Below are 25,628 nucleotides of genomic sequence, written 5' to 3'. Positions count from 1 at the left end.
ATGTAGTTTTATTTTATGCCTCTTGAGATTGGAGTGGAATGGGGGGGGGGGGAGTTGTGATGCCTTGTAGAAAGGAACTGCCATATCACAATATTTGCCACTGAGATTCAACTGCAGTGTACCTTGGAAGTCAAATGGAATCCATTCCGGAAGTCCGTTCGACTTCCAAAACATTCGGAAACCAAGGCACAGCTTCCAATTGACTGCAGGAAGCTCCTGCAGCCAATCAGAAGCCATGCCGATGTTTGGGTTCCAAAGAACGTTTGAAAACCGGAACAATCGCTTACAGGTTTGCGGCGTTTGGGAGGCAAAATGTTCAACTCGCAAGGCGTTCGACTTTCGAGGTATGACTGTACATGTAGCTTGAGTGAACCTTAGTGTTCATGTGAAACAGGACTCAGGCTGAAGCCATATACAGATGTACATGAAAACAAGTTGCTTTAAGCTTGCATGATTTCCTTTCACATAAACATGTACAGCATTTCACCACAGCAGTTTTAGAATTTGCTCAGTTTGCAAGAACAAAAATAGTCTATCACCCTTACTCTTTTAAAGTTAGTCTAACCATCTACTTCAGACTGTTGCAGACTCCGTTTGCATCTATAGCAAACATTTCCATTAAGTTACTTAAATGAAACTAAATACGTCCTGTCCCCCCATGTATGATTTCTCACTCTGACTAGGAATGAACGAAACCAAATTCCAGAGAAAACACGGACAGGAAAGTTAATATGAATGTTCAACTTTTTATTCCAATCACTGCATCATATTGCTATTCTTAGCAAGCATAAAAGCACTCCAAATGACAAAAACCTTTTACATATTTTTATTATTGGAACCTCTTTCAAGTTTTTTTAAGGACTCTTAAGTAAAAAGGAAGTGTAACCATCTGTAATGTTTGCATGACATATTAAAACCCCATAAGACTTTTAAATTAACTTTGCCTGCGTTTTATGTAGAGAAAAGTAGCCGTTTTAGATTCTGAACTTTGTTTTCAAACCAGTTTATATAACTGCCCATTGAAGACTTGCCTTAAAACTCTGACACCTTGTCATCTGCACATAGCTTAAAAAGCTTGGATTTTCTAATTTTGCATTTAATTGGTACAGGAAGATAACATAACATGAAGGAAGGAATGAATGAATGGATGAAGGCAGAATGCATTAGTTTCACAACATTCTGAGGGACTGCATGGAGCAAGTTAGTTTGTGAAGCAGACACCCTTTATTTCAAGCAGCCTTTGTCTGCCAGATACAGACTCCCAGGACAACTTAGTGCGTAAAGGACTACTGAAATAATACACATTTGCAACCAGGTGAGATTTCCACACCCATAGGCTCTAAAGAGCCTACTGCACAGTCAACTTTTTGCTTAGAATGCTTGGCGTCCATTTCACATGATGTGGCTTTTGCAAGTATTCTTTGGACAACTCTTGCATTCTGCAGGCAAGGCATTCATTGAAGTTCAGCACATTAGTAGTGGCTTTACATTTTATTTTTATTTTCAGTTAATTCAGAGTTGGAAGTTTCATCAGATTTAAGACGCTTAGGAGGTGGTGGATTTTGCAAGGGGTCTTCAGGTGGTGATGGCCTCTCTGAAATAATTAAGAAAATCATTATTTTTAGGTTTCAGGTTTTCATAATGTTAAAACTACTGGAACAACAAGACAGTGGGTAAGATTCAACGTAGCATATGTTTGGTGCCCACTTGCACTATGTTGCTTCTCCTTCCTATTCGGAGTGTTTGGGGGACACCTGGTGCAGGTTTTGGGGGGTGAAGCGGGGAGAAGAGAAACATGAAGTCCCATTGTGCACATGGATTTCTGCTGCGCAAGCAGGCACACATTGCTCTTTCACAATAATATCACACATTCCCCCCAATTTATGAAAATGGGCAGGGTACATTTACTGTGCCACCCATGCCAACCCCCAGTGCAATCATGAATTGTGGAGGCAAATACAGTTAGAGCAACACTCATTTGACACTTTTTGAAAAGCTATCAGCAGTAAGATATTTTACCATGTTGAACAGTTTCCGTGGAAGCAGTTGTAGAGATGGGATCGGAAGGCGATGAGTCTTGAGTGTCTGCATTTAGAGGGATTAAGGCAACTCTCCTAAAAGCAATTAAATATTTAAAAACTGAGAATGCTTGACATCAACACCCTTACACACATGCAGAGTTTTCCAGACTCAAACTTTCCTCATATTATGTCTCTGTCTTTCTCCGGCTCCTTCCAACCCTCCCTTCCCTTGACTCCATGGCTAGAACTCTGTCCTGTTCAAGAGTCTACACTTAAATCTGCTTACCCATCTCTGCATTTCTTCCTTTGATGTTTCCCTGTGTCTGTTTAAGAGTGTAAGACTCCTGGGATAGGGACTTCTCATACCTGTTCTTTATAAAGCACCATGTACATAGATGGTACTACAAATATAATGAAGTCTGAGCAGAAGCTTCATTGAGGATCTGCAATGCTTCCAGGCACTACATCTGCCAGAATTTCCTTTGTAAGGCTGTTTCATACCTACCAGAAGAGGCTGGTTGCATTACGCTCACCTTGGTGTCTTGCTCCATGCTTGTAAGGTATTAAGGGTAACCCTCCTGGGTTGGTTTGCTTTTGAGCTTGATGGCTGCGTAGGTTTCTTCTCTTCCAAAGAGGGCACTGGGGCTTTTCTAACAGCAATAGGTGTTGAGGGCAAGTCTTTGCTGTTTATCGGAGTCTTGCATTGCATAGCTGGGCTGCTTGGATCCATGGTCTTATTAGGAGGAGTGCCATCCACTGGTTTTGGAACTGGGGAGATAACACTGGAAGACTGGCCCTTTTTCATTTTTTTCTCAGCTGTGCTGGGGGTCCCGGCACTTATAGCTGGCTTCTCTTTCAGTGGTATTCCAAGCTCATCTTCTTCAAAAGTCACAAAAGAACAATAACCATCCGTAGAAGAAATAGCAAGAAAGGATCCATCACTAGACCTGGTGTTTGTTTATGGAATTAAAAAGAAGTTTAAGTGCCTCAGTTGTATTTCAGTAAATGTGAACATAAAGCATGTTTGGAGTGTAAATGACTTACATTTGACTTTGTGGAAATAACTTCTTCAGAGGCCCTGCTTTGGCTGCCCGCACCAACATGGAATGGGCAGCTAACAGAGCCTTTTGGGAAGTCTTACCCCTGTTACGGAACAGCCTTACAGTTGGGGTTTGCCCAGCACCCTCTTTGAGGCCTTTTCAGGGACAGATGAAGACTTTCAAATTGAGAACCACTGTCCTAAGTCTTATGGTCCACTCCTTAGTTTTGACACCTGCATTTTAATTGTTTTTTGTTTTCAGTTGTTTTATTTTTATCTTGATTATTTTGCATGGTATTTTAAATGCTGTATTTGTTTTATGAACTGCCTAGAGAACTTATGTTATGGATTAGCCATATAAATCTGGCAGATAAAAGAAAAACAAATATGTGAATATAAATGGAGTGTGTGAGCTGCAGCCAGAGTTCACTGATCTCAGCCATAGCAATTTTGGTTATGGCAATGAGACATTTTGGAGCTTCGGGTAATCACAGAGGTTATTGTCGCCAAGGCCCATGCCATAAATGACAAATCCCCAAATGCTACAAGCAGTCTGAAGTCCTGGGTTTGTATGAAAGGAAACAATTACCTATATGGAAAGGAAACAATTTCCTGTTGTGAAAGTTTTGATGGGCCATGCTACTGCTGAACAAAGGAACGGTTTTTGGAACAGTGCCGAAAGTTATTTTAGTGACCATGCCCAGAATGATGAGAAATAGAAGGCTTGCAGTAACATTTAAAATCAAGTTCACCATAGTTCCATAATGACATGACTTACTATACGCAGGAAAGTTCAGATGTGTGAAAAAGTAATATTTTCTGTTTTACAGTAACATTCTGCCTTAAATCAATGCTCTGACAAGAATTCATATTTGTTGCTCCTCTGGAAGAAAAATATTTACAAGGTGCTTGGTGGTGCTGAGAATGGAAGCTAAGATTAAAGAATCCTTACTATGTTGTCTTGGTCAGTATATCAAAAATATTCAAGTCAGTTGTGACAAGCAATCACAAGTGTCCTACATACTCTGAAGGAAGGCAGAAGGCCAGGGACTGCAGGCCAGGAAGCACATATGCCATCAACTCCCAGTTGGCATTAATGGCCTCTTTAGTCTTCATTTTTTGTGTGTTTTAGTTTTTAAATTGTATATTGCCTTGGGAGTCTTGGCAGAAAGGCATCATATAAATCCAATAAACAAACAAATTACCTACCACGAAATGTCACTAATAGTATGGTAATGTATATTAGATACATAACCAAAAGGAAAGGATTGCTCTGTGTCATAGAAGAGCACAGAATCTTCTGAAGCAACAGCAAAAACCATCCGGTAGGGTAGATTTATCAGACCAGTCTTCTTGGAAGCTTCTTCTGAAATGTGAAGAGAGTTTCAAAATAAATACCAATTGCCATTTCAGACCCTCAGCCTTCCACAACCATATCCTCTCCTGCAATTCAGGATGATGAAAGACATGGGTAGGCAAACTAAGGCCCAGGGGCCGGATCCAGCCCAATCGCCTTCTAAATCCAGCCCGCAGACAGTCTGGGAATCAGTGTGTTTTTACATGAGTAGAATGTGTCCTTTTATTTAAAATGCATCTCTAGGTTATTTGTGGGGCATAGGAATTCGTTCATACCCCCCTATATAGTCCAGCCCCCCACAAGGTCTGCACATATGTAAGAATATGTACAACACATTCCCAAATGACTGCTACACAGCACTGATAAAATACACATTTAAAGGATGCATGCAGTTAATGTTCCTTGCACTTTCAGAATGGAGCACATGGGTTGGGAGAAAAGCTCTGGCCCCTAGCTGCTCTTATGCATACTTTTGGAAAAGTAATTGTTCAACATTTTCCCTCTCATTTTATGACAGTTGCTAGAAGTGAATAACTTTTCTAACTCTTAAGGTTTTATTTGCAACCAAGGCACTGTTAAGAAAACATTATGTTGCAGTGATATGGACAAGTTGCAAAGGTTCTATCCTCGTGCTATTCAGTTTGAGGAACCTGGTATCTTTTATTAGGACATTCACCTGTTAACAAATACTAAAATGTTATTATCCTGTACAAAAATATTCTAACAGCATGTAAAAAATAAATCGATCCTTACAAGAATAAGCAAACAGCATTTGTGATGCAATGCAACCCCAAATAACCATTAGAAAGCTAAGATGTTGAACAGCATACCCTTTAATAAAGCCAGATTTAATATACTTCAAAATATCTACAATATATTCTCGAAAGGATTTACAATACCTTTGTTAAGTGAAGACCTGAGCTCAAAGTAGATTGGGCAGCAACGAACGGCTAGGGTTGCCTTTCCGGGACAAGGTAAATGAGCTATAGGCCTAATAAGAAGCAGTAGAGGATTTTTTTTTAGGAAATGGCATTTGCCATATGAATTTAAAATATGAATGAATATACATCCAGTAAGACCTTACCTTTTCAGATTTTTTCTGGAAAAAACGTAAGTAGTGTTTGTTACATTTTCTCCTGATTCCACACAGCCTGCTGAGAAAGTTAAAGTAGTGCCATCATGTTAGTTTTGCACATAAGCCTTAAGGCTATTACTTAACTAAAAAATCCCCAAACACTAACATAAACCAAACTTTAGGTTCTCTCCTATTGTTACTAAGCTTGCCAACAACTCACAGTGTAACTTCAACCTACAGGAATGCAGTTAGGGGCTCAGTATTAATGCCAAATGTGTGTTGCATATCATCACTGCTCCAGAGAAGCGGACACGGAGCAATGGTTCCAAACTACAAGAAAAAAGATTCCACCTAAACATTAGGAAGAACTTCCTGACAGTAAGAGCTGTTCAACAGTGGAATTTGCTGCCAAGGAGTGTGGTGGAGTCTCCTTCTTTGGAGGTCTTTAAGCAGAGGCTTGACAACCATATCTCAGGAGTGCTCTGATGGTGTTTCCTGCTTGGCAGGGGGTTGGACTCGATGGCCCTTGTGGTCTCTTCCAACTCTATGATTCTATGTACATGGTCTGTCTCCCCAAGTTTCTAGGGAGTAAGTACAGTGTACATTTTGCAGTATTCATCTTCTGCTTACAGCCCACATTTCTGATGCAAAATCAGTAACAGGACAGTACATACTTGCACACAGACTTGTATGCAAACAGTATTAAATATGTGGGATATGTTAGTTAAATGTGGGTCACTAATGAGGCTGATTATAGAGTGTTATTTGTATTGGCATCATAAAGGGGGTACGGACTAATTTTGGACATGGTACTCTCATCACGGTACTGCAAAATTAGGAATGCCTCAAGTCAAATGAAACTGTCATCTTATAGAGGGCGATCTTGCAAAAATATTTGAAAAAATACAAGCAGCTTGTTTCGAAATGTTAGAAATGGTGCATAAGGTGGAAAAAGGAATGCAAACGATGAAAGCTGCAGTGAGACTTGCTTCTGAACAAATAGTCACTTTCATTTTATACTAGATTTCTGTAAACATTAAACTCAAGTGTTTCATAACAAAGGCATAATAAATACAAACACACCACTACATTGTTATCTATAGCATCGTCCTATCAAAGATAATTGATATCAGCTTCATAACAGATACATAATAAAAAGCAACTCAATATCAAAATAGCTCTATTATCTTTTCCTATTGGTAAGACACATCATTTAGGACAGGCACCCCCAAACTTGGCCCTCCAGCTGTTTTTGGACCACAACTCTCGTCATTTAGGATTTAGGAGGAAGAAATGGCAGAACGAGCCATTTGCTCAGTCTCAGGTTTTGAACTGACAAAAGTTCTCTCTTCTGGTATGGCAGTCAAAACAGCACCAAACACGCTTAGCATCTGGCTGCAAGTACAGTAACGTACAGTGTAATTCTGTCTATGTCTACTTGGAAGTAAGTCCCATTAAGTTTAACTGGGCTTACTCCAAGGTAAGTGGGTATAGAATCACAGTGTTAATTTGGTGATCGACTCTGTGAGGGAATGAATGCAAGCAACGTGGATGCAGATATATTTTGCTAGAAAAGCTTTAATGAGAAACACTACTGATATTTGATCTCCTTGGCTCACTTAAAATAAAAAAGACTAGCTTTTTGCACCAACAATTTAATTTAAAGTGTTATGGTTTTACATGTCCAACGGAAAGACAACCCCCCCCCCCCAAAAAAAAACAACAACCCAATGTCAGAAGGGTAATTATATTGGTTTTCCCAACATGATTCAAATGGGATAGGATTTCCAGTCTGGCAAGCGGTAAATGAAGACTTAAACAGTAGGGGAATGTGGCACTGGTACAAACATATGACAGATTGTAATATGAATACATGAAGAAAGAAGGGAAAACATGCAGCTGCACATACTGAATTACTTTTCTTTTAGTTCATTCCTAGTGTTTTCAAGGCAGAAATATTTTATTGGGTTGAAAAGCCTGCCACCATTTTTGGTTTATTATTTTTATAGGGGGTATTTGATTTAAATCCATTTATTTCAACTGATCTATTCCAAGTGTGACTAATGCTGGCCATCATCATCTTTATTTATTATTATGTTATTTATACCGTAATGGGAATATTACAAAATTCCTGGAGGAGAGAGAAGGCACGTGTTTGGTAATAAATTCTAATACACACGAGCAGTTTTTCACCAAATGCTGAAAACACCACACGCCATTCTTTGCTGCAGGGCTGGATGAAGGAAATGAAATATCTGCACTTACCAGGAACAAGGAGCAGAGAGCCATCAGGTGTAAAAGTGAGCCTCCGAAAGAACGACTTCATGCTGTCATCATGAAACATTCGATAGCTTTTTACCTGAAGAATTTGACAACAATTAAACTTTGCGCCTCTGAAATTGAATTGCTTCCAAGGCGCGTTTCCCATTTTTCTCAATGGAATTTGCAGATAGCCCTTTGATCCTTGGTTTTTGGATGATTTGGAAGTCAAACAGTTTTCCAGAACAGATTATGTTCGAAAACCGAGGTTCCACTGTACATCCATTCAGTTCTTACAGATGTATCCAACAGTCACACTGAACCACTTCACAGAGTTCAAGGGATTGTGATTCTAGAAATACTCCCATGTGCCTTGGAACTATAATGGTGAAAATGAAGTACACTTTATTTGCATAGCCACAGAAAACTAACTAGGCCTTACTTTTACGTAATCCTGGATTCATTTATTAGTAAGCGCTGCTTCACACATTAGTTTTCCAACATGAGGCTATCCTTGTGTAGAAAGTGGTTTACCACAATGTGAGAAGTGTTGGTGCAAAAGGCTTTTCATGGTACAAGTACAGTGGTACCTTGGGTTACATACGCTTCGGGTTACAGACGCTTCAGGTTACAGACTCCGCTAACCCAGAAATAGTGCTTCAGGTTAAGAACTTTGCTTCAGGATGAGAACAGAAATTGCACGGTGGCAGCGGGAGGCCCCATTAGCTAAAGTGCTGCTTCAGGTTAGGAACAGTTTCAGGTTAAGAACGGACCTCCGGAACGAATTAAGTACTTAACCCGAGGTACCACTGTATATTGATATCCTCTCTCTCTTTAGGTTTGAAGCAACCCTGAATGAAAGATGTACCATAGATTTTCCTTCATTAAAAAATACCTGTCCGGCACCTTCCTTTGAGTAATGCTTTGGGGTGGGGAGGAATGAGGGAGCAATAGTTGGATGGGTCAGAATAAGAAAGGAAGTGCAACAGAAATAGTTCATATTTGCAGCATGCAGAGAGGAATAGGATCCTCACTTCCTCTCCCTTTCCAGTTTGAAGGGGGAGAGAAGGTTGAAGAAAACGGAATGAAGCACAGACAGACAGAATTTACCCTGTTGCTCTGGTATTTGTATTTCCAGTGATAAGATAATGTTTATACCAATAACTTCTTTACAGGTTGTAAACCACTTTGAGGTTTTCTGCAATCAAGTGGCATATAAATTTTAGGAAGTAATAAAATAAAAATAAATAATAACTTCTTTAGACGTGTAACCAGAGAGAAGATTCCCTCAACCCACCAAGAATTATGTTTTGAAACATCAGTTGTTTAAAAAAACAAAAAATTCTGACCTCTCCTTCAGATCCTCTGCCCGACGGCATTTTGGTAACGTTAAATGCCACTCTCTTAGTCTGCGTATTATATACTCTCAAAACCCTACATAAAAAGGAAAGCTGTTAATTACAAACAAAACACCCACCCTCTTTTATGTTCTGTATGATTAATATATATATATATATATATATATATATATATATATATATATATATGCAGGTTTTGGTGTCCTCGGGTGTCTTCCCGTGTAAAAGTATATATATTTGCTTTCGTAGATTTTCACGGGTACAGGAATGCAGGTTTTGGTGTCCTCGGGTGTCTTTTACACGGGAAGACACCCGAGGACACCAAAACCTGCATATATATATATATATATATATATATGTTAAAGGGTAGCAAGAAGAAGACACTATAGCACTGGTCTTATTCTGAACAGTGGAAACAATGCGATCCTACAGGACTAAGGGAAATAGGCATTTTAAAGCAACCAAATTCATTCCATTCAGGAAAGCTAGCATTTAAATAATGAACTATTCTAAACATTATAGGAAACAAAATATAAAAAGTAAAATACATCAATGGAAATTTCTCTTCCCCAGCATTAATGACTTACCTATCACAACTAAGAGTTGCAATATACTGTCCTGCAGGGTCCCAGGTTACTCCTTGAACGTAACTTTTGTGTTCATTAAAAATAGAAACCTTTTGCCCTGGAAGTAATATTAACAGTGAATTGCTTTTTAAATGAGATGTCATATGATAACTAATGCAGAAATAATTTGAATCAATCATTCTCTTTGGTGTGGCTTGTATACAATGCTAAACCATTGTTTTACATGGATGAGCTTCCATGAGCCCAAATGAAGTAGAAACTCAAAATTATGGCTACCCAGTGGCGTAGCGTGGGGGTGCAGGGGGGGCCGGCCGCACCGGGCACAACATCGGGGGGGGGGGGGCGTGCTCGCACTCGCAGCTCTCTGCCCCTACCTGGCTCCACGGGTTAGGGGGCGCAAATTACTTGCCTTGCCCCGGGTGCTGACAACCCACGCTACGCCACTGTGGCTACCTCTAAAATATTGTTTGCTTGGAAAACTGACACACACACAAATCAGAAAAGACACTGATCTTATTTTAAAGGACTTTTAATAGGCCGTATTCCTTCCTCATAACAAGGCATTCACTACAAATCTGTTTGAACCCCACAGTTTTACAATAATAGCATTATTTTCTATCCAGTAGACTACTACCATGGTCATTATTTATCAACATGCTTAATCTTTATTGTGCTTATCCTAAAAGCCAACCTTCAAGTAGACAACCCTAAAGTAATGTGAGACCATAGACCTGTTTAAGGCCACACAGAGAATACAATAGTGCTGGATTAGCTTAATAATGAATCAAACCATTCTTTTCATACCAAACAGGAATGTTAATAGCAGTTTGCCAAGATTTTCAGAGCATATTTCCCAGGTAAAGGTAAAGGGTACAGTCGTGAATGACTCTGGGGTTGCAGCGCTCATCTCACTTTACTGGCCGAGGAAGCCGGCGTACAGTTTCTGGGTCATCTGGCCAGCATGACTAAGCTGCTTCTGGTGAACCAGAGCAGCGCACGGAAACGCCGTTTACCTCCCCGCCAGAGCGGTACCTATTTATCTACTTGCACTTTGATGTGCTTTTGAACTGCTAGGTTGGCAGGAGCAGGGACTGAGCAACGGAAGCTCACCCTGTTGCGGGGATCCGAACTGCCGACTTTCTGATCAGCAAGCCCTAGGCTCTGTGGTTTAGACCACAGCGCCACCCGCGTCCCAGGTACAGCAGTCCTAAGGTCTAAAACTCTGGGGAAAACTCGAGAAGAATGGAAGAAAGGATAGGTTTACATAAAAACAAACTCATAGCAATTACCTTTACTGACATCCCACATTATAGCTGTGTTGTCAACTGATGCAGATGCCATGAAGTTTCCATCAGGGGTCCAGCAAATATCATACACATCTTCCAAATGACCTCTGGAATTAAGCACATACACAGAGGGCAACAAAGTTATGGGCAACATACGCTCACTTTTCATTTACCCCCATATTGCATGGAGGGTGACATAAAATGATGCATGTCCCATTTCCCATGTTCTCCCAGCATTGTGCTTCACAGCACCAAACTCTGTTCGGGAGGGTCCACCGACCCTCAGTGTGAGAGAGACAGAGACTACAGAGAGAGGAGCAGAAGGGCAAGCAAAAGTGAAGAAACAGACACAGAAACTGCTAATCTTAATACATCTCTATCTATCTATCTATCTATCTATCTATCTATCTATCTATCTCATTCATTTTCCATAAACTTACCAAACAGTTATGAATTATAAACACAGAAAAGAAAAACTATATAAGATACAAATATGCTGACTCCATGTATTTTTTTTACTTTTGGGTTACTTCTTGGAATCTAGAAAGTCCTGAAGATAAACCACAAAGCTATAACTCCTAAAAATTAAAGGTTGCAGCTATAATAAACTTTTTTTAAAAATGATGTGTGATATCGCCAGGAGCTGCTATTAAAACTGAATAGATCGCTCAATGAAACTTAACCAAAAGCAACAAATCTTACCTTAAAGTTTTAATAACTGTCCAGTTCTCCTTGTTTAGTTGGTTATCATCATCACCATCCTGAAATACTGTTGGCTCTTGCTCTTTGTTATCATTCAACTTCCACAACAAAATCGCAGCATCTGTGAAAATTAATCTCAATGAGAACGTTTTTCACAACTTCATTCTCCCCGTCATTTTATCACGACAGTGCAGTATTATATAGTACACACTAGTAGCCGTGATTAGGCTGCAAACTTATATACCTGGGAGTAAGCTCCAAAGAACACAACAGGGCTTACTTCTGAGTAGATATGCTTGGATTTCGCTGGACAATATACAAAACATTTGCTTTTGTGTTCATTAATTAATTAATTATCAGATCTTCGCCCTACCTGTCCTCCCAAAGAAGCCTAAGGTGGCAAGCATCAAAGTGGTTGAACAAGGCTATTAAATTTTTTAAAATGTATTCAAAACATTTAAAAACATCTGAAAATGTACAAAAGCATAAGAACATTTTTACCCCAAGCAGCAGAGCTAAAAAAAATTATAGCCACATATTTTTGTGCTTTTGGACAAGGTGTTTGGTCTAAGATTGGGTAAACTGCCATTTCACATGAGTGAGTGAACTTCTTATTGGTTTTTTTTCATTTCAGTGAAATAGTTTTGAGGATTTCAGTGTAATAATCACTGTGTTTCACCTGCGCAGTCTTCAAAACATTTTACATGATAGATGATTATATTTTTGGAAAAACTATGCACAACATTGTCAAAGAGGTTATAAATAATATGGACAGCCTAAAATCTGACGAAAGTCATTTAAAAACTGAGCAAGATTTTTTCCAAGCTATACTGGAACAGATCAAAAACATACAAGAATGTTTAAGAGGAGGTTGTGAATATTACTTTAGTTTATTGGTGCGTGTAGTGTTGTATTGTTGAACGAGGACCTGGGAGACCAGGGTTTAAACCCCCTTGAGTCAGTCATCGTCTCTTAGCCTAACCTACTTCACAGGGTGTTTGTGAGGATAAAATGGGGAGAGAACTATGAACGCCAGCTTGAGCTCCTTGGAAGAAAGGTGGGATACAAATGTAATAAGACTTTTAAAAATTTCAACAATGTAAAGGATATAATTTGTATTATTGTAATATCCATGCTGTCTATATGATTCAGTACATTTGTTCTGTTAATGAAAACAGTATTTTTTCTTTTTCTTTTAAAAAAATGTCTAAGGTTCAGATATCCACTTATCCATCTAATTTTGTGTTAATAGGTTAACTAAGAGGCTATTGTATGTGGTCCTTTGTAACGGAATATATAGTATTAAATTAGATACATTATATTATTACAAATTACAAAATAATCCTTTAAATGGGAAGAGTTCAGTATTGATTTAATACATACCATCTCCACCAGATGCTAGAATCTCACCATTGGGAGCAAAACGCACAACATTCACAGCTTTGGTATGGCGAGCTAAATTGGACAAGAATTCCACAATTGCTTTCCCATCTGGTCCTTTTTCTACTTTCCATATCTAGTTATAAAATATTATAGTCAGAGATAGTAAACAAGCATATCCCAAAACATCATGAAATTTCATGTGCATGAATTTCACTGATTTTGGGAGACATACATACTCATCATAAAAGAGCATAAATGTCAAGATAACTAAAAAGATACTAACTTTTGACAACTCATTTTATAATACAAACAGTCCTCTTTCAAAGCCAAACCTCATATATAATGTCCATTGACACATTTATAGTGATCTCATATAATTTAGCTACAATTATTTTCATACCTGTAAAATTAAACACAACATACTACAAATAAGCTTTATAATATTTATTTTTCATTCATTCATTCATTCATTCATTCATTCATTTTCCATACCACCCTTCATCCAAAGATCACAGGACAGTTTACAATATAAAAACACAAAAATACATACCATAATAACAAACAAAAACAATACTCTCTCTCTCCTCCCCCATTTCAAAGGCCATAGATTGTTTAATTAGCCAATTTAGTTACTCAAAAAGATTTGTCGGACAGCACAATAAGGATGCAATGGAGGCCGCAAAGTGTGGCTTCCTTGCCGCCTTCATGGCTACTACTTAGGCTCATTGATGAGCCCTCACCATCTCCTCTCCCTCAATTAAAACAAACAACAACAAAACTCCCACACAAATTTTTAAAAAATTAACAGTTAAAACAATTGTAGCATTAGCCCTGTTTCTGCGTTGTAGCCAGGAGATGTAGATCAAGATTTGTTTACAGAAATAAGGAGTTACTCTTGCTGTCTGCCCCCTACAAACATAAATGTTTCTCTCTTGTTACATTTGTACAAATATAGCAGATTTAGCAGTATCCCACAGATTAATGTTTGTGACTCACACGAACAGCAGTGTCCACTCCAGCAGAAGCCAATCTATTGATTTTTCCATCAGTGCCATGTTGAAAGTCTAAGCTGTACACTGGTTCTTTATTGTGCCATGCAATTTCACAAGTGAATACTTTCATCCTTTTTAAAGTAAACACAGACATTTTGACTTTCACAGCAATGAAACTCAAAAGTGATGCACTGTTCCATGTGATAATGAACTGAGCAGTTTTCACAGGCATCGGAATACAGTTTTTCAGTAGTAATATATTATCTTATATTATATTGTTTAATTCAGTTGTAAGTTATTGTAGCACGTTGCACAAGATGCATTTTTAAAAATACAGTGATTATAGACATGGATTGTCACTCCTGTTCTTTCCTTCCCATATGTATATATACTATTAAGGCAACTCTCCCCAGGGAGGCTCACCTGTTACATACCTTTAGGTGCTAGGCAAAATCATTCCTCTTCGCCCAGGCCTTTGGCTAATTGAACAAACATTGGCCTTTTAAACTGGAGGTGGGGTGGGTGGGTGGCATTGTTTTTGCTTGTTCCTGTGCTTGTTATGTATCACTGTGTTTTTATATTGTAAACTGCCCTCTGATGCCCTTTAGTATAGAAATTTTAATAATAGCTGGAAAAGTAAAGAAAATGTAGTGGGACAAAGAAAATAACTACTTCCCATAGAGCTTTACTGATGAGCAGCAAAACAAGTTATTTGTTTCCAAAGGCGTTCAGTTTGTGGGTGTTTGTTAACAAGAGCACTCCTTACTGCTAATGGGTTAAGCATCAAATTTCCTTCTGTGAGAGTGGAGATTAATAATAATAATAATAATAATGCCAGCACTTTCCCAATGATGTACTTCAAAGCACATCGCAAACATCATCTGGTCTCAATACATTATAATCCTGGAAGGCAGGCAAGTGCATGTCTCATAGACAGTTGCTGCGGGCGGCAGGGCTGGTTAATGGCACACAGCCTTGCTAGAACTGCCTCCCCTTCTCATGGCTGGGCTGATTTCAGCCCATTCTCTTAACCTCCACACTAGCCCGTCCTGGACCACATAACTCAATGGCATCCACCTCCCCCTGCAGTGTAGGCACCCTCCCCTGACCCATAACGCCAGGTGACGTTGCATCACCTGCGCAGACACCTTGACATGCACGCCCGTGTTTATGATATACCGCAGGGAAGGCGGGGAGCATCCCTCAAGGGACCTGGAGGACCCTAGTTATCGCCCTACACGCCAAACGCCTTTGCTTCCGTAGAAACTCTCGGCAGGGGGAGGAAGGCAGGAGGAGAGAGGGGCCCCGCTGCCCGTTTCCGTACAGCTTCCACCCAAGAGTCTCCCCTCCCCCTCCTTCGCCCGGCTCTTTCCCCACGTACCCAGGGACGCGGACTTATAAAAAATATTGGGGGGGCCCGGGAAAGCTCATGAATAATAAATAAGCTCATGAATATGCAAATAAAGTGGCGCCGCCTCCTCGTGAGCGAATAGGGGAGAGCGTGCTGCGCCTATTAATCAGCTCCAAAGGAAATTGGGTGGAGCTTTTGCTCGGGAGGGAGGGCAGGAGGCATGCAGCCCGCCCCTCCCTGTGCATTTTGGGCTGGGGGAGGGGCGGCGATGGCGCTCTGCTGGAGGGGCGCCGGAGATTATTGGGGGGGCAGAGCCCCCCAAACGAATTTTTGAGGGGGCTCGGGCCCCCTCAAGCCCCATGGAGTCGGCGCCTATGCACGTACCTGCAAGAAGGACCGGGAGAGCCACCCCGGACTGCGCGGGCAGAAAGTTCGCCAGAAACTCAAACCCCGGTTCCCGCGCTCGCGCCTGCGCAGTCGAGGCTCCCGAGGTTCTGGAAGGAGGAGCCGGGGGAAAAAAGGCGCCACCTCTGAGGAAAGCGCCGCCCCCGCTTCTCCCTTACTGCTCCTTTCCTTGCTTGCTCCCCGCCCGTTGTTTCTTGTTCCCTTTTGGCAGGGGCTTTGCAGGATGGCAAGAGGCGCTTTGCTCTCATTTAAAGTGCTCATTTAAATTTAAAGTCTCATTTAAGGTGTGCATGCACAGGAAAGCTCATACCAATAACAAACTTAGTTGGTCTCCAAGGTGCTGCTGGATGGAATTTTTAAATTTTGTTTCTACTACGGCAGACCAACACGGCTACCTACCTGTAACTTAAAGTGCTGCTGTGATCGGCAAAAGGGTTCCTTTGAGCGACAGTCGCTCTCTAAAAAGATAGGGTGAAACATAGGTCGCAAGGCGAGTTAACTATGCGCTGCGTCTCCATGTCAGATTAAGACAACTAGAAGAGATCCTAAAAATCTTTACATCTTTCAAAGCTTAAGTCTGGCGAAAGCTGCAATGCTTTTAGACGGGGCAATTGGAATAATATCTATTATTTATTATTGATGTAACCCCCTAACATGTATTTTCTATAGTTTTTACCTCTTGTCTTCAGTTCGCTTTATTTTTATTGCTATGGCTAGTGGCTGAGGCAAATAAAGATTTTTCTGATTGTCTGGCAATGGGCGTGGCCAAGGGGAGAGGGAGTTGCAGCTGCCCCCCCCAATCAATAAAAATCAACAAGAATACATAGCTAAGGTTCTGCCCCCCATAACAAAAGGCCTGCCCCCCCCCCCAAAAAAAATCCTGGCTAAGCCCATGAGTCTGGCCACCAACATTTCAAGGATCTCACAATGCTTATCCCTACCTACTATTAGCCCAAACACATATATCTGAATAGAATGTCATAGTTCAGACTTTGGAGTTTTATTGGGCTGCTCCACATCTCGAGCGCCACTTCCAGATGGCCTGTTCTTTGTGCGTGCATCCCAATTTGTTTGCAGGTAGATCGAGACATAAGCTATATACGGAAAACTTATTCTGATTTAATTACAAGTAGATGGAAGCTGTACGTTGGCTCCCTCGGCCAATAAAGCGAGATGAGCGCCGCAACCCCAGAGTCGGTCGCGACTGGACCTAATGGTCAGGGGTCCCTTTACCTTTAGATAAGTCAAAACTGATGTTATGCCACCTCTCACTGCATCTCCCTGTCACTATATTTCTTGCTAGGGGTGCCAACTTGAATAAAATATTGGGGGAGGGGAAGAAACCCCACCCCACATAACCACCCACAAGATGACCCTCACACACACTATTTGAATGACAATGGACGAAGGAATTGAGGGGATGCTCATCAAATTTGCAGATGACAGCAAACTGGGAGGGCAGCTAATGCCACCGAAGACAGAATCAGGATTCAAAATGATGAAAGATTGGAGAAATGGGCCGAAACCAACAAAATGAATTTCAGCAGGGGCAAATGTAAGGTTCTGCACTTAGGAAGGAGGAACCAGCTGCACAAATATAAGATGGGGGACACCTGGCTTACTAGCAGCACATGTGAAAAGGATCCAGGTGTCTTAGTGGGCCACAAGCATAACATGTGAACAATGTGATGCAGCAGCATAAAAAGCTAATGCTATTCTAGGCTGCATCAACAGACGTACAGTATAGTGTCCAGATCAAGGGAAGTTATAGTACCACACTGTTCTTCCTTGGTCAAGCTGCACCTGGAGTACTGTGTCCAATTCTGGGTACCCCAATGTAAGAAGCATGCTGACAAGCTGGAATGTGCGCAGATGAGAGCAACCAAGATGATCACGGGTCTGGAAACCAAGCCTTGTGAAGAACGGTTGAAGGAGCTGCATATGATTAACCCGGAGGACACCAAGAGGTGGTTTGTGAGATGGGCGTGCATAGAGCACCACTGAGAAGATAGATTTGCAGTTCCAGAACTGAGCTAACAAGTCATTTGGTGCAAAAATCCACTTCTGATTCTCCCCTCCAAATATTTTTGTTTCCTTGACCAGCCTAATTGAGCTTTTTCATTAATATATGAAAAAACTTGCTGATCAACTGTAAATCACCCAGAGATGTACCAGTAAATCTCATTCTATCATCTATCAGCCCTGATGTAATGGATGGGGAGGCATAGGAAGTTAACTTGTAATGACAGCTCATTATTTCTCTCTGGTGGGGCAGTTTTCAACTTGTCAAGAACTGTAACCCTTCCCCACCCCAACTTAATAGAGTTTACAGTGAGAAAGATAAGAGACTTCTCCATCTGTCCAAAGCCCGCTGTTAGACTTGCCTCTATTGTAGTCTAAGCAATAGCCAACTCCCATTCCCCAAACTAAGATCACCCTCAACAATAGATCGGTTGGTAGAGCATGAGATTCCTAATCTCAGGGTTGTGGGTTTGAGCCCCATTTTTGGGCAGATTCCTGAATTGCAGGAGGTTTAAAATCAAAGGAACTGAGAGTCCTAAAAACCTCTCTTAGGAATCAAAGAAAAGGATATAATGCGTAAGTATAGTTTTCACACACACACTTTTAAATCAGATGCATATACCAGAAAGGAATTGGATGTGAATTTGACATCAGTCCAAACACCCAGGTATCCACATGTAGTTCGGCTGGATGTATAAAATTAATCTGAATTGAACTGCTCCACATGCCTAAGAGAACAGGAGTTCCTCAGGACTAGCCCTACAAACTATAGACAGAATGCTGTTGAAATATCAATTGAGTTTCATCATAAGTTCTTGACAAGGTCTGCTATCCCATGAGGTAAAGCCACAAGTCCTGATAGTTAAATACAAATTACTGGATTGCACCTCAAGTTAACTTGCTGGATTATGGAGATAAGTATTTAGTTTGCTAAGCTGAGAAACAAGTACACAATTTTAAGTACTTATGTGGGAGTAAGGCCCAATGAATTTAGTAGGACTTACCAATGAGTAGGCATGATTAGGACTGTGCTGTAAATGCTCATAATTAGAAGGAAACAAAAAAGGCAGGTGTTTTTTAATAGGGAACCATTTGCCCAGATACAGAATTCTTCTTGTCACTCATAACACCATGATGTGGCCCCCCCCCACATTTAGTCCAAAATATACATCTTTTGATTAACTTCATGGAAATAAAAAATTATTTACATTTATTCACTTTTCTTCAAAGTATTAATGTACAGTATAAATTTAAATAATATTCTCCATAGAGTCAATTTTTTTCAACCCAGACTGTACAATACATTCAGAGAATAATGAAAAACAAATACATAATTAAAGAAAAAAGTATGTAAAAATTGCTCCTTAGAACTATATGGCCATATTTTGAAAACTGTTATCTTTTAATTAAACAAAACAGTATAATTTGAAAGAATTTGTTTGCAATACCCTTAACTAGCATATACACTATAAGGTTGAAATATCAATAATCACTCATTGGGAAAATGTTGCTTTCAAGAAAATGAAAAAGGTACATAATATCTATAGTAATTTTTGACAACTTTATCAAAATTAAGAACATGAGTTGATATTTGTTTTAGAAACATACTGTGACATAACATTTGTTTTACAATACTTTTAATCAGCTTATAATACATAATCATGTATCAAAGTTTAGAAATACTCACAGGCCTCTATAAAATACTAGTGATTTGAGGGGAAATGCTACTTGCCAGTAGCTTACCTTCTGGGGCTAATAAGCTGTTGCAGGGGAAGGGTGATTTTTGTCACAAACCACAGTATGGAAGGAAAATGATACCCTCATCCCCACCCCAGAAGCTGCAGTTCCAATAAAAAGCAGCCCCTTTGAGGCAGAAGCCTAAAAGGTAACCAGACCAGTTTTCATGTGTAGTATGGCACTAAAATGAACAGTCTTTACAGGCTGGAAACGTGACAATAAGGTATGTTGAGATTGCAGGGGAAACAAAATTAAGTAGTGCTTTCACGCAATTGCTCCAGAACTTGCCCTAGAATTTCATCAACTATGCCAATGTCAGGATTGATTTGCTGCACATTAAGTTCAGGCATTATTGTTCCTAGTAACTGTCCCACGTTAACTCGCAGGGATCGCAGCTTCACGCTAAGAAAGAGAAGATTGAGAACATCAGTTAAAATTACAGGTATGGTGAAGATAAGTTCAGCACTTTAAATCAGGGGTCAGCAAACTTTTTCAGCAGGGGGCCGGTCCATTGTCCCTCAGACCTTGGGGGGGGGGAATGAACAAATTCCTATGCCCCACAAATAACCCAGAGATGCATTTTAAATAAAAGGACACATTCTACTCATGTAAAAACACGCTGATTCCTGGACCGTCCATGGGCTGGATTTAGAAGGCGACTGGGCCGGATCCGGTCCCCAGGCCTTAGTTTGCCTACCCATGCTTTAAATCATCATTTGCTCAACTGTTCATTCATTCCTTTCCCATTTCTATCACTATTTTATAGTCTGTTACAAATTTGACATACATTGTTTTAAAGAATACATTAAATGACACTTTAAACCAATTAAATTGAAATGTTACATAGAATAGAGATGTTATATTGTAGCTCACCTTGTCTATTAATTTTATTTATTTAACATAGAAAATGTCTGAAAATAAGTTTCACCAGAAATAGTAAACAGTATTTATGTAAAACTGTTTTTGGTATTGTATAGATTATTTTCCTACATACTTGCTACAGCTACAAACAACAAGAAAAGGTTCATATGATTGCACCAGCAATCACATGCTACACTAGGACATTCATTCATTCAAAAGTAGGATTAATATCATGCTTCACCATCAAAACCTTTAAGTGGTTTACGTGGCATGTAGTATTTGGGTGCAATGAATTAGGTTGATTAGGTCAGTGGTTTGGATGGTGGTACCTTGGTTTGCAACCGTTTTGGATTACAACCATTTTGGATTACAACCACGTCAAACCCTGAAGTGTGTGTCCCTTTTTTTGTGTCCCATTTTGGGGGGATTACAACCCATTTGTTTTGGATGCCCCATTGGCGAAAGCGCGCCTTGGGTTACAACCTGTTTTGGTTTACAACTGGACCTCCGGAACGAATTATGGCTGTAAACCAAGGCATCACTGTATAAACAGCATTATGGAGATGCCTGAGTTTCCTTAGAACAGGGATAGCCAATGCACATCCCTGCCCCAAATGTTCTCATCATCTTTGACCACTGGCTATGGTGGCCATGGCTGATGGGAGTCCAACAACATCTGGATGGCATCACGTGGGCCAGTCCTGTCTAAGAAGATTGCCATCAGTTCCTCAAAGAGAAGAAAAGTAAAAGAGCTTCCTCACAATTATCTTATTCCTCAGCATTGCACAGCAACATGAGAATGTTGGGTGTGTTCTAGGTTGCAGTCTTCACTGACATGGCAAGGTGGGTGACGAGACCTAAAACCTGGTAAATGCCCTGCTTGAACTGAGTGTGTGCTTCATGCTTAGGAATTCTCTGCAATATGGATTCTTGGTAGGCATTCATGTGCAAAGTTTTCCTGAAGGTAGGTTTGAAAATAGATGAAAATGTAAGTTTAGAGCCTTTCCATGCTTTTTCATGCACAAATCTGGCTTCTTAGTAGGAATATATACCTTTCTCCATTAGTTTTTAACTCTGCAAGTTCTGCTTTCAGCTGCTCACATTGAAAGCCCAGCTGAGTTTTTTCCATTTCCAGTAGTTCAATCTGAAAGTAAATCAAAGCTTTATATACCTGCATTTTTGAAAATGAAAAACGAAAGTGAAATACTTGTTACAGTATACAGTAGTACCTTGGTTCCTGAATGGCTTGGCTGCCGAACAAATCGGCTCCTGAATGCCGCAAACCCAGAAGTGAGTGTTCCGGTTTGTAAATGTTTTCCGGAAGCCTGATACGTCTGATTTACTTACAATATTTTGGTTTGCACAAATCTGAACTAAACACTATTTTTCTATAGTAGGTCTTCTCTTTCCACCAAATCTGGCTACCTCAAGTCAAAGGATGTTCTCACTGGCTAATTTCTCGGTTCCAAAGAACTTTTTTTTATTTAAGTCTCACTGATTTCACAGGCACTTGAATTCTGTAGGAAATGCATGCTCTGAAAGACCCTTTTATATACATTCCATTAAAATTAAGTTAAGGTAATGGATTTAAGGTTAAGTGTGAGACTGAAACCCAAAACAAGTAAATCTAAATATCAACCCAGCCTTTCTATGTACTGAATTATGAAACTTACCTCATTTTTATATTGGTCTCTTTCAATGCTGCAATTGTCTAGCTGTCTGAAAACATCACCCAGTTGCACAGCCATGTCATCTGCTTCACTTTTATTCTCAATGTTTTTACATTTACTACATTCAGATTTTAAGTTCTGCAGAGTATCACACTGCTGTTTCAGTGTTCTCATGTCTTTCAATGCCTGTTCATACAGAATGAATATTTCTTCTTTACTTTTTTCTTTAACTTTTTTGAGTTCTGCATCTGATATTATACTTTTTGTTTCTGTGGACTGAGGACATATTCCCTTTTGCACATGCTTGCCATTTGTATCCATTTTTTGCTTTAACAGTGTTAATTCTTTTACCAATGTATCACATTGCTGTTGATATTTTTCTTTTTCACTGTTGGATGAAAGCAGTTGAAGGCTTAATTCATTTATCTTAATGTCTGCATTCACAATATCAGCCTCCGAAACATGAAGATGTTCTGTAAGTGTTATTTCATGTTCTGATCTGGACAGCTGATTATCTGCATTGCCCTCAGCTTCTTCCTTTTTTACTAAAAGTTCCTCTGTTTCAGTTTGTGTTGCTGCAGTTCCTTTTGAACCATTTGTTTCTGAACAAGCATCTCTGTTCATAGAAATTTCTCCTTCAATATTACTGAAATCAACATCAGCCCCACCTTCAACTTTTACTATTGTGATGTCACATTCCAGAGCGTCAGGTTTTGGAGTACTGTTCTCTTCCAAAATGATAACATCATCATCATCTTGCTTCTTTTTCTCAAATGCTTGGCTAGTCACTTTTGTGATCTTAAAAGGTAGTGGTGCATCAGCATTGGAAAGTTTTCGTTTAAGGCTAAAGAAATAAAAGCAAAGTAACAGAAATCATATACCAGTTTTTTCCCTTAAAGGCTAAGCTCCAGAAAATGTTAATTTAAAAAACCAGCACAAGCAAATAGGGAAAGTAGGTGGAAATATTCTTGCGTTTTATTTACTGACCTATTTTCAGGATCAGAATGAGGAGAAGATACTGATGTGCTGTTTGATTTGTTTTGAGGTCTCGTAAGTGACACGTTTGAAGCTTCTGCATGAAACATTGGAATAGTTTCACTCAATAATGGAGGTGCACTGGACAAGGCAGCCGTTGTTTGTAAATACATTTCGTTATAAATCTGTAGAAACGGCAATATGTCATTACAATTAGAGAAGAAAACATTCACTTCCATCACTGCGACTTTTTCCTTGAACTCTCTGCAGTCACCACAAAATGACAACATATATGGCTGGATGGGCTGCGGGAAAAGCCTTAGCAGCTCAGTTACAGGTTTTAGCCATATCACTCTACCTCGAAATTTGACTACTGAGTAAATTAGATTGAATGAGAATATGTAAACAGTCATAAAATATACTTACGCACAGAAACAGGAAGATTCAGGACACATAAAAGGAAGTGCAGTGGTACCTTGGGTTACATATGCTTCAGATTACAGACTCCACTAACCCAGAAATAGTACCTCGGGTTAAGTAGTTTGCTTCAGGATGAGAACAGAAATCATGCTCCAGCGGCGGCGGCAGCAGGAGGCCCCATTAGCTAAAGTGGCGCTTCAGGTTAAGAACAGTTTCAGGTTAGGAATGGACCTCTGGAACCAATTAAGTACTTAACCTGAGGTACCACTGTACTTTTTTTTTACACGCAGCACATAGTTAAACTACAAAACTCTCTCCCACAGAAGGCAGTGCTGTCCACCAATCTAGATGTCATTGATCACAATCAATCATCTTCCACTGCTGTAACCTCTTTCCATGGTTCAAGTGTTACGATTATTCAGCATCCTCAGAGTGGAGAAGATATGGAGACTGATGACAGCAGCATTTGTATCCAGCAGTGGAGCCAGGAAATAGCGAATTGCCTTCTCAACTATTACACTAATCTTTCTGCAATTGGTAAAGCGGCAAGTGCCAACTGTCAATCCATGGTACACTGATCACAATCCTGCCTTCACCCCTAGGAAAGTTTATATCCTTGGCTAAATTCTGACCTGGAGAGAATGTATATTCAAGACACACAAAAATGGAGGAAGAAGCTAAAGTACCCTTTGCTGCTTTTCATGCAAAAAATGAACCTGGTACAGTATAGGAAAACTTGCAAGTAATTTAGCATTGCTTCCACAAACAAAGAAGTAAACATGTCAAGATAATCAGTCACGTACCTGCTGGCTAAGCTCTATCCTTTTCTTTAATTTCTCCCTGTCTCTGCATTGAGAAGAAAAAGTATCATGGTTTATGCTCAGTATATATATGCTTTCTAATATTAAGTTGTTTTACATGACCTTTTGCATCAATAACTTATGTTATAGCCCTCCAGTATTGAAATGGGTTAGTGTGTCTGGCTGCTGGTGGTTTGCGCCCATCAAGGGACAGCTGTGGGCAGCATCCCTGCATTGTAGGGGGCTGGACTAGATGACCCTCAAGGTCCCTTCCAACTCCACAATTCTATGATTCTATGTAGCTCACTATAACTTCTAATGGTGAGAGCAAACAACCATTAGTGAAAAGGACAAAGTTCACTTTTGTATTGCCAAATGAAGGTATGCTTTGGACTAGTGAATTCTTTTGTGGATTTCTTGACTTAAACAAATAACAAAAACGTATTCGAAACATAATGGGTTTGCTAGAAGGAAGCATATTACCCATTTAAAACTCTACAGAATAAACTTCCTAGTGCCTGTCTTCAAAATTGTTTGATGGAACACATAAAAAAGCCAACATTTCAACTTCCTGTTTTTATTTAATGCTCACCTTTTCTTAAACTTTTTCTCATATGGAATTAATAAATCATCATCTTCAGGTTCTTCATCCACATTGCAATTTCTAATTTTAAGAAAGGAATATATATATATTTAATCCAGCTAGCAAATGCAATCTGAGAAAAAACGAATTGCCGAATTGCTCCCTATTTTACCTGAACTGAGGATCAGGGTTGTATGAACAATACCACTTCTCTGGCAATTTATCCATTCCATCTGGAAGCTTCCTCCATTTTAGACATGAATCACACTGAACCCAGGTTTGATCAGGGCGATTCCTGTAACAGAGTGTAAGTGGCATTAAAACTAAGCAAATATAATTTAAACCAAGCACAGATTATGACTGAGTTTTATGTTTTTAGAAAAACTTACTGGGAATCTTCAACCATCTCTTCTTGAGGATAATCCAGTTTCTTTGCTTGCATCTCATTCCAGTAATCATTTAGCTTCTCACCAAGCGCTTGCATTGTACGCCTAATAAGCAAGAAATACAAAGTTGTGTCTCAACAAAACACGTTCTGTATAATATGAAACATACATTGACATGTGCTACAGAAAGCAAGTACTACTGGGAAAGAACAATGAGCAGAAATATCACTTATGCATTTAAGGAAAACATACTAGAAATGTGCTAACGCGTAATCTATTTATTCCTTCCAAATCTTGAACTCCTAAGAAGTTACAGTAGGATTCTGCATTTGGTTCAGATTCCAGACATGTCTACTAAG

At 39.7% G+C, this 25,628-nt stretch overlaps 2 protein-coding genes across 3 annotated transcripts in view; both read right to left on the bottom strand.

The window, feature by feature from the left end:
- Positions 1-726: 726 nt before the first annotated feature.
- On the bottom strand, positions 727-15,914 carry CHAF1B (chromatin assembly factor 1 subunit B). 2 transcript variants are annotated; one of them, XM_081859884.1, is made up of 14 exons: positions 15,795-15,914; positions 14,064-14,190; positions 13,068-13,200; positions 11,685-11,805; positions 10,986-11,089; positions 9,697-9,793; positions 9,101-9,185; positions 7,758-7,851; positions 5,502-5,571; positions 5,317-5,408; positions 4,270-4,426; positions 2,555-2,968; positions 2,020-2,114; positions 727-1,594 (listed from the first exon to the last, which is right to left on the bottom strand). In XM_081859884.1, the coding sequence occupies exons 2-14, from the start codon at positions 14,187-14,189 to the stop codon at positions 1,485-1,487; spliced, it is 1,698 nt and encodes a 565-aa protein (XP_081716010.1). In that variant the 5' UTR covers position 14,190; positions 15,795-15,914; the 3' UTR covers positions 727-1,484. The 2 variants fall into 2 exon arrangements, with proteins under 2 accessions (XP_081716010.1, XP_081716011.1); XM_081859885.1 differs by lacking the exon at positions 15,795-15,914 and adding an exon at positions 14,494-14,650.
- A 3,110-nt stretch (positions 15,915-19,024) lies between these two features.
- MORC3 (MORC family CW-type zinc finger 3) overlaps positions 19,025-25,628 on the bottom strand; it is a 28,865-nt gene continuing 22,261 nt past the window's right edge. Inside the window, exons 10-17 of the mRNA XM_081859877.1 lie at positions 25,273-25,374; positions 25,056-25,178; positions 24,893-24,964; positions 24,304-24,346; positions 23,093-23,265; positions 22,109-22,949; positions 21,488-21,579; positions 19,025-19,976 (exon numbers count right to left, since the gene is read on the bottom strand). Of these exons, the coding sequence (XP_081716003.1) occupies positions 19,826-19,976; positions 21,488-21,579; positions 22,109-22,949; positions 23,093-23,265; positions 24,304-24,346; positions 24,893-24,964; positions 25,056-25,178; positions 25,273-25,374 (1,597 nt within the window). The 3' untranslated portion in view covers positions 19,025-19,825. The remainder of the gene's footprint in view (positions 19,977-21,487; positions 21,580-22,108; positions 22,950-23,092; positions 23,266-24,303; positions 24,347-24,892; positions 24,965-25,055; positions 25,179-25,272; positions 25,375-25,628) is intronic.

This window comes from Podarcis erhardii (assembly GCF_964252035.2).
Source record: "Podarcis erhardii genome assembly, chromosome: 4".
Lineage (NCBI taxonomy): Eukaryota > Metazoa > Chordata > Lepidosauria > Squamata > Lacertidae > Podarcis > Podarcis erhardii.
This window is presented reverse-complemented; position numbering and strand designations above follow the sequence as displayed.

What these genes read in the sequence shown, in the direction of transcription:
- CHAF1B (XM_081859884.1), bottom strand. Translation starts at nt 14,189, where the DNA reads ATGAAAGTATTCACTTGTGAAATTGCATGGCACAATAAAGAACCAGTG. An exon ending in ACAGTTATTAAAACTTTAAG is followed by an intron (nt 11,090 to 11,684) that starts GTAAGATTTGTT and finishes GCTTAATTCCAG; the next exon opens with AGGTCATTTGGAAGATGTGT. An exon ending in GCAGAGGATCTGAAGGAGAG is followed by an intron (nt 7,852 to 9,100) that starts GTCAGAATTTTT and finishes CAAATTCTTCAG; the next exon opens with GTAAAAAGCTATCGAATGTT.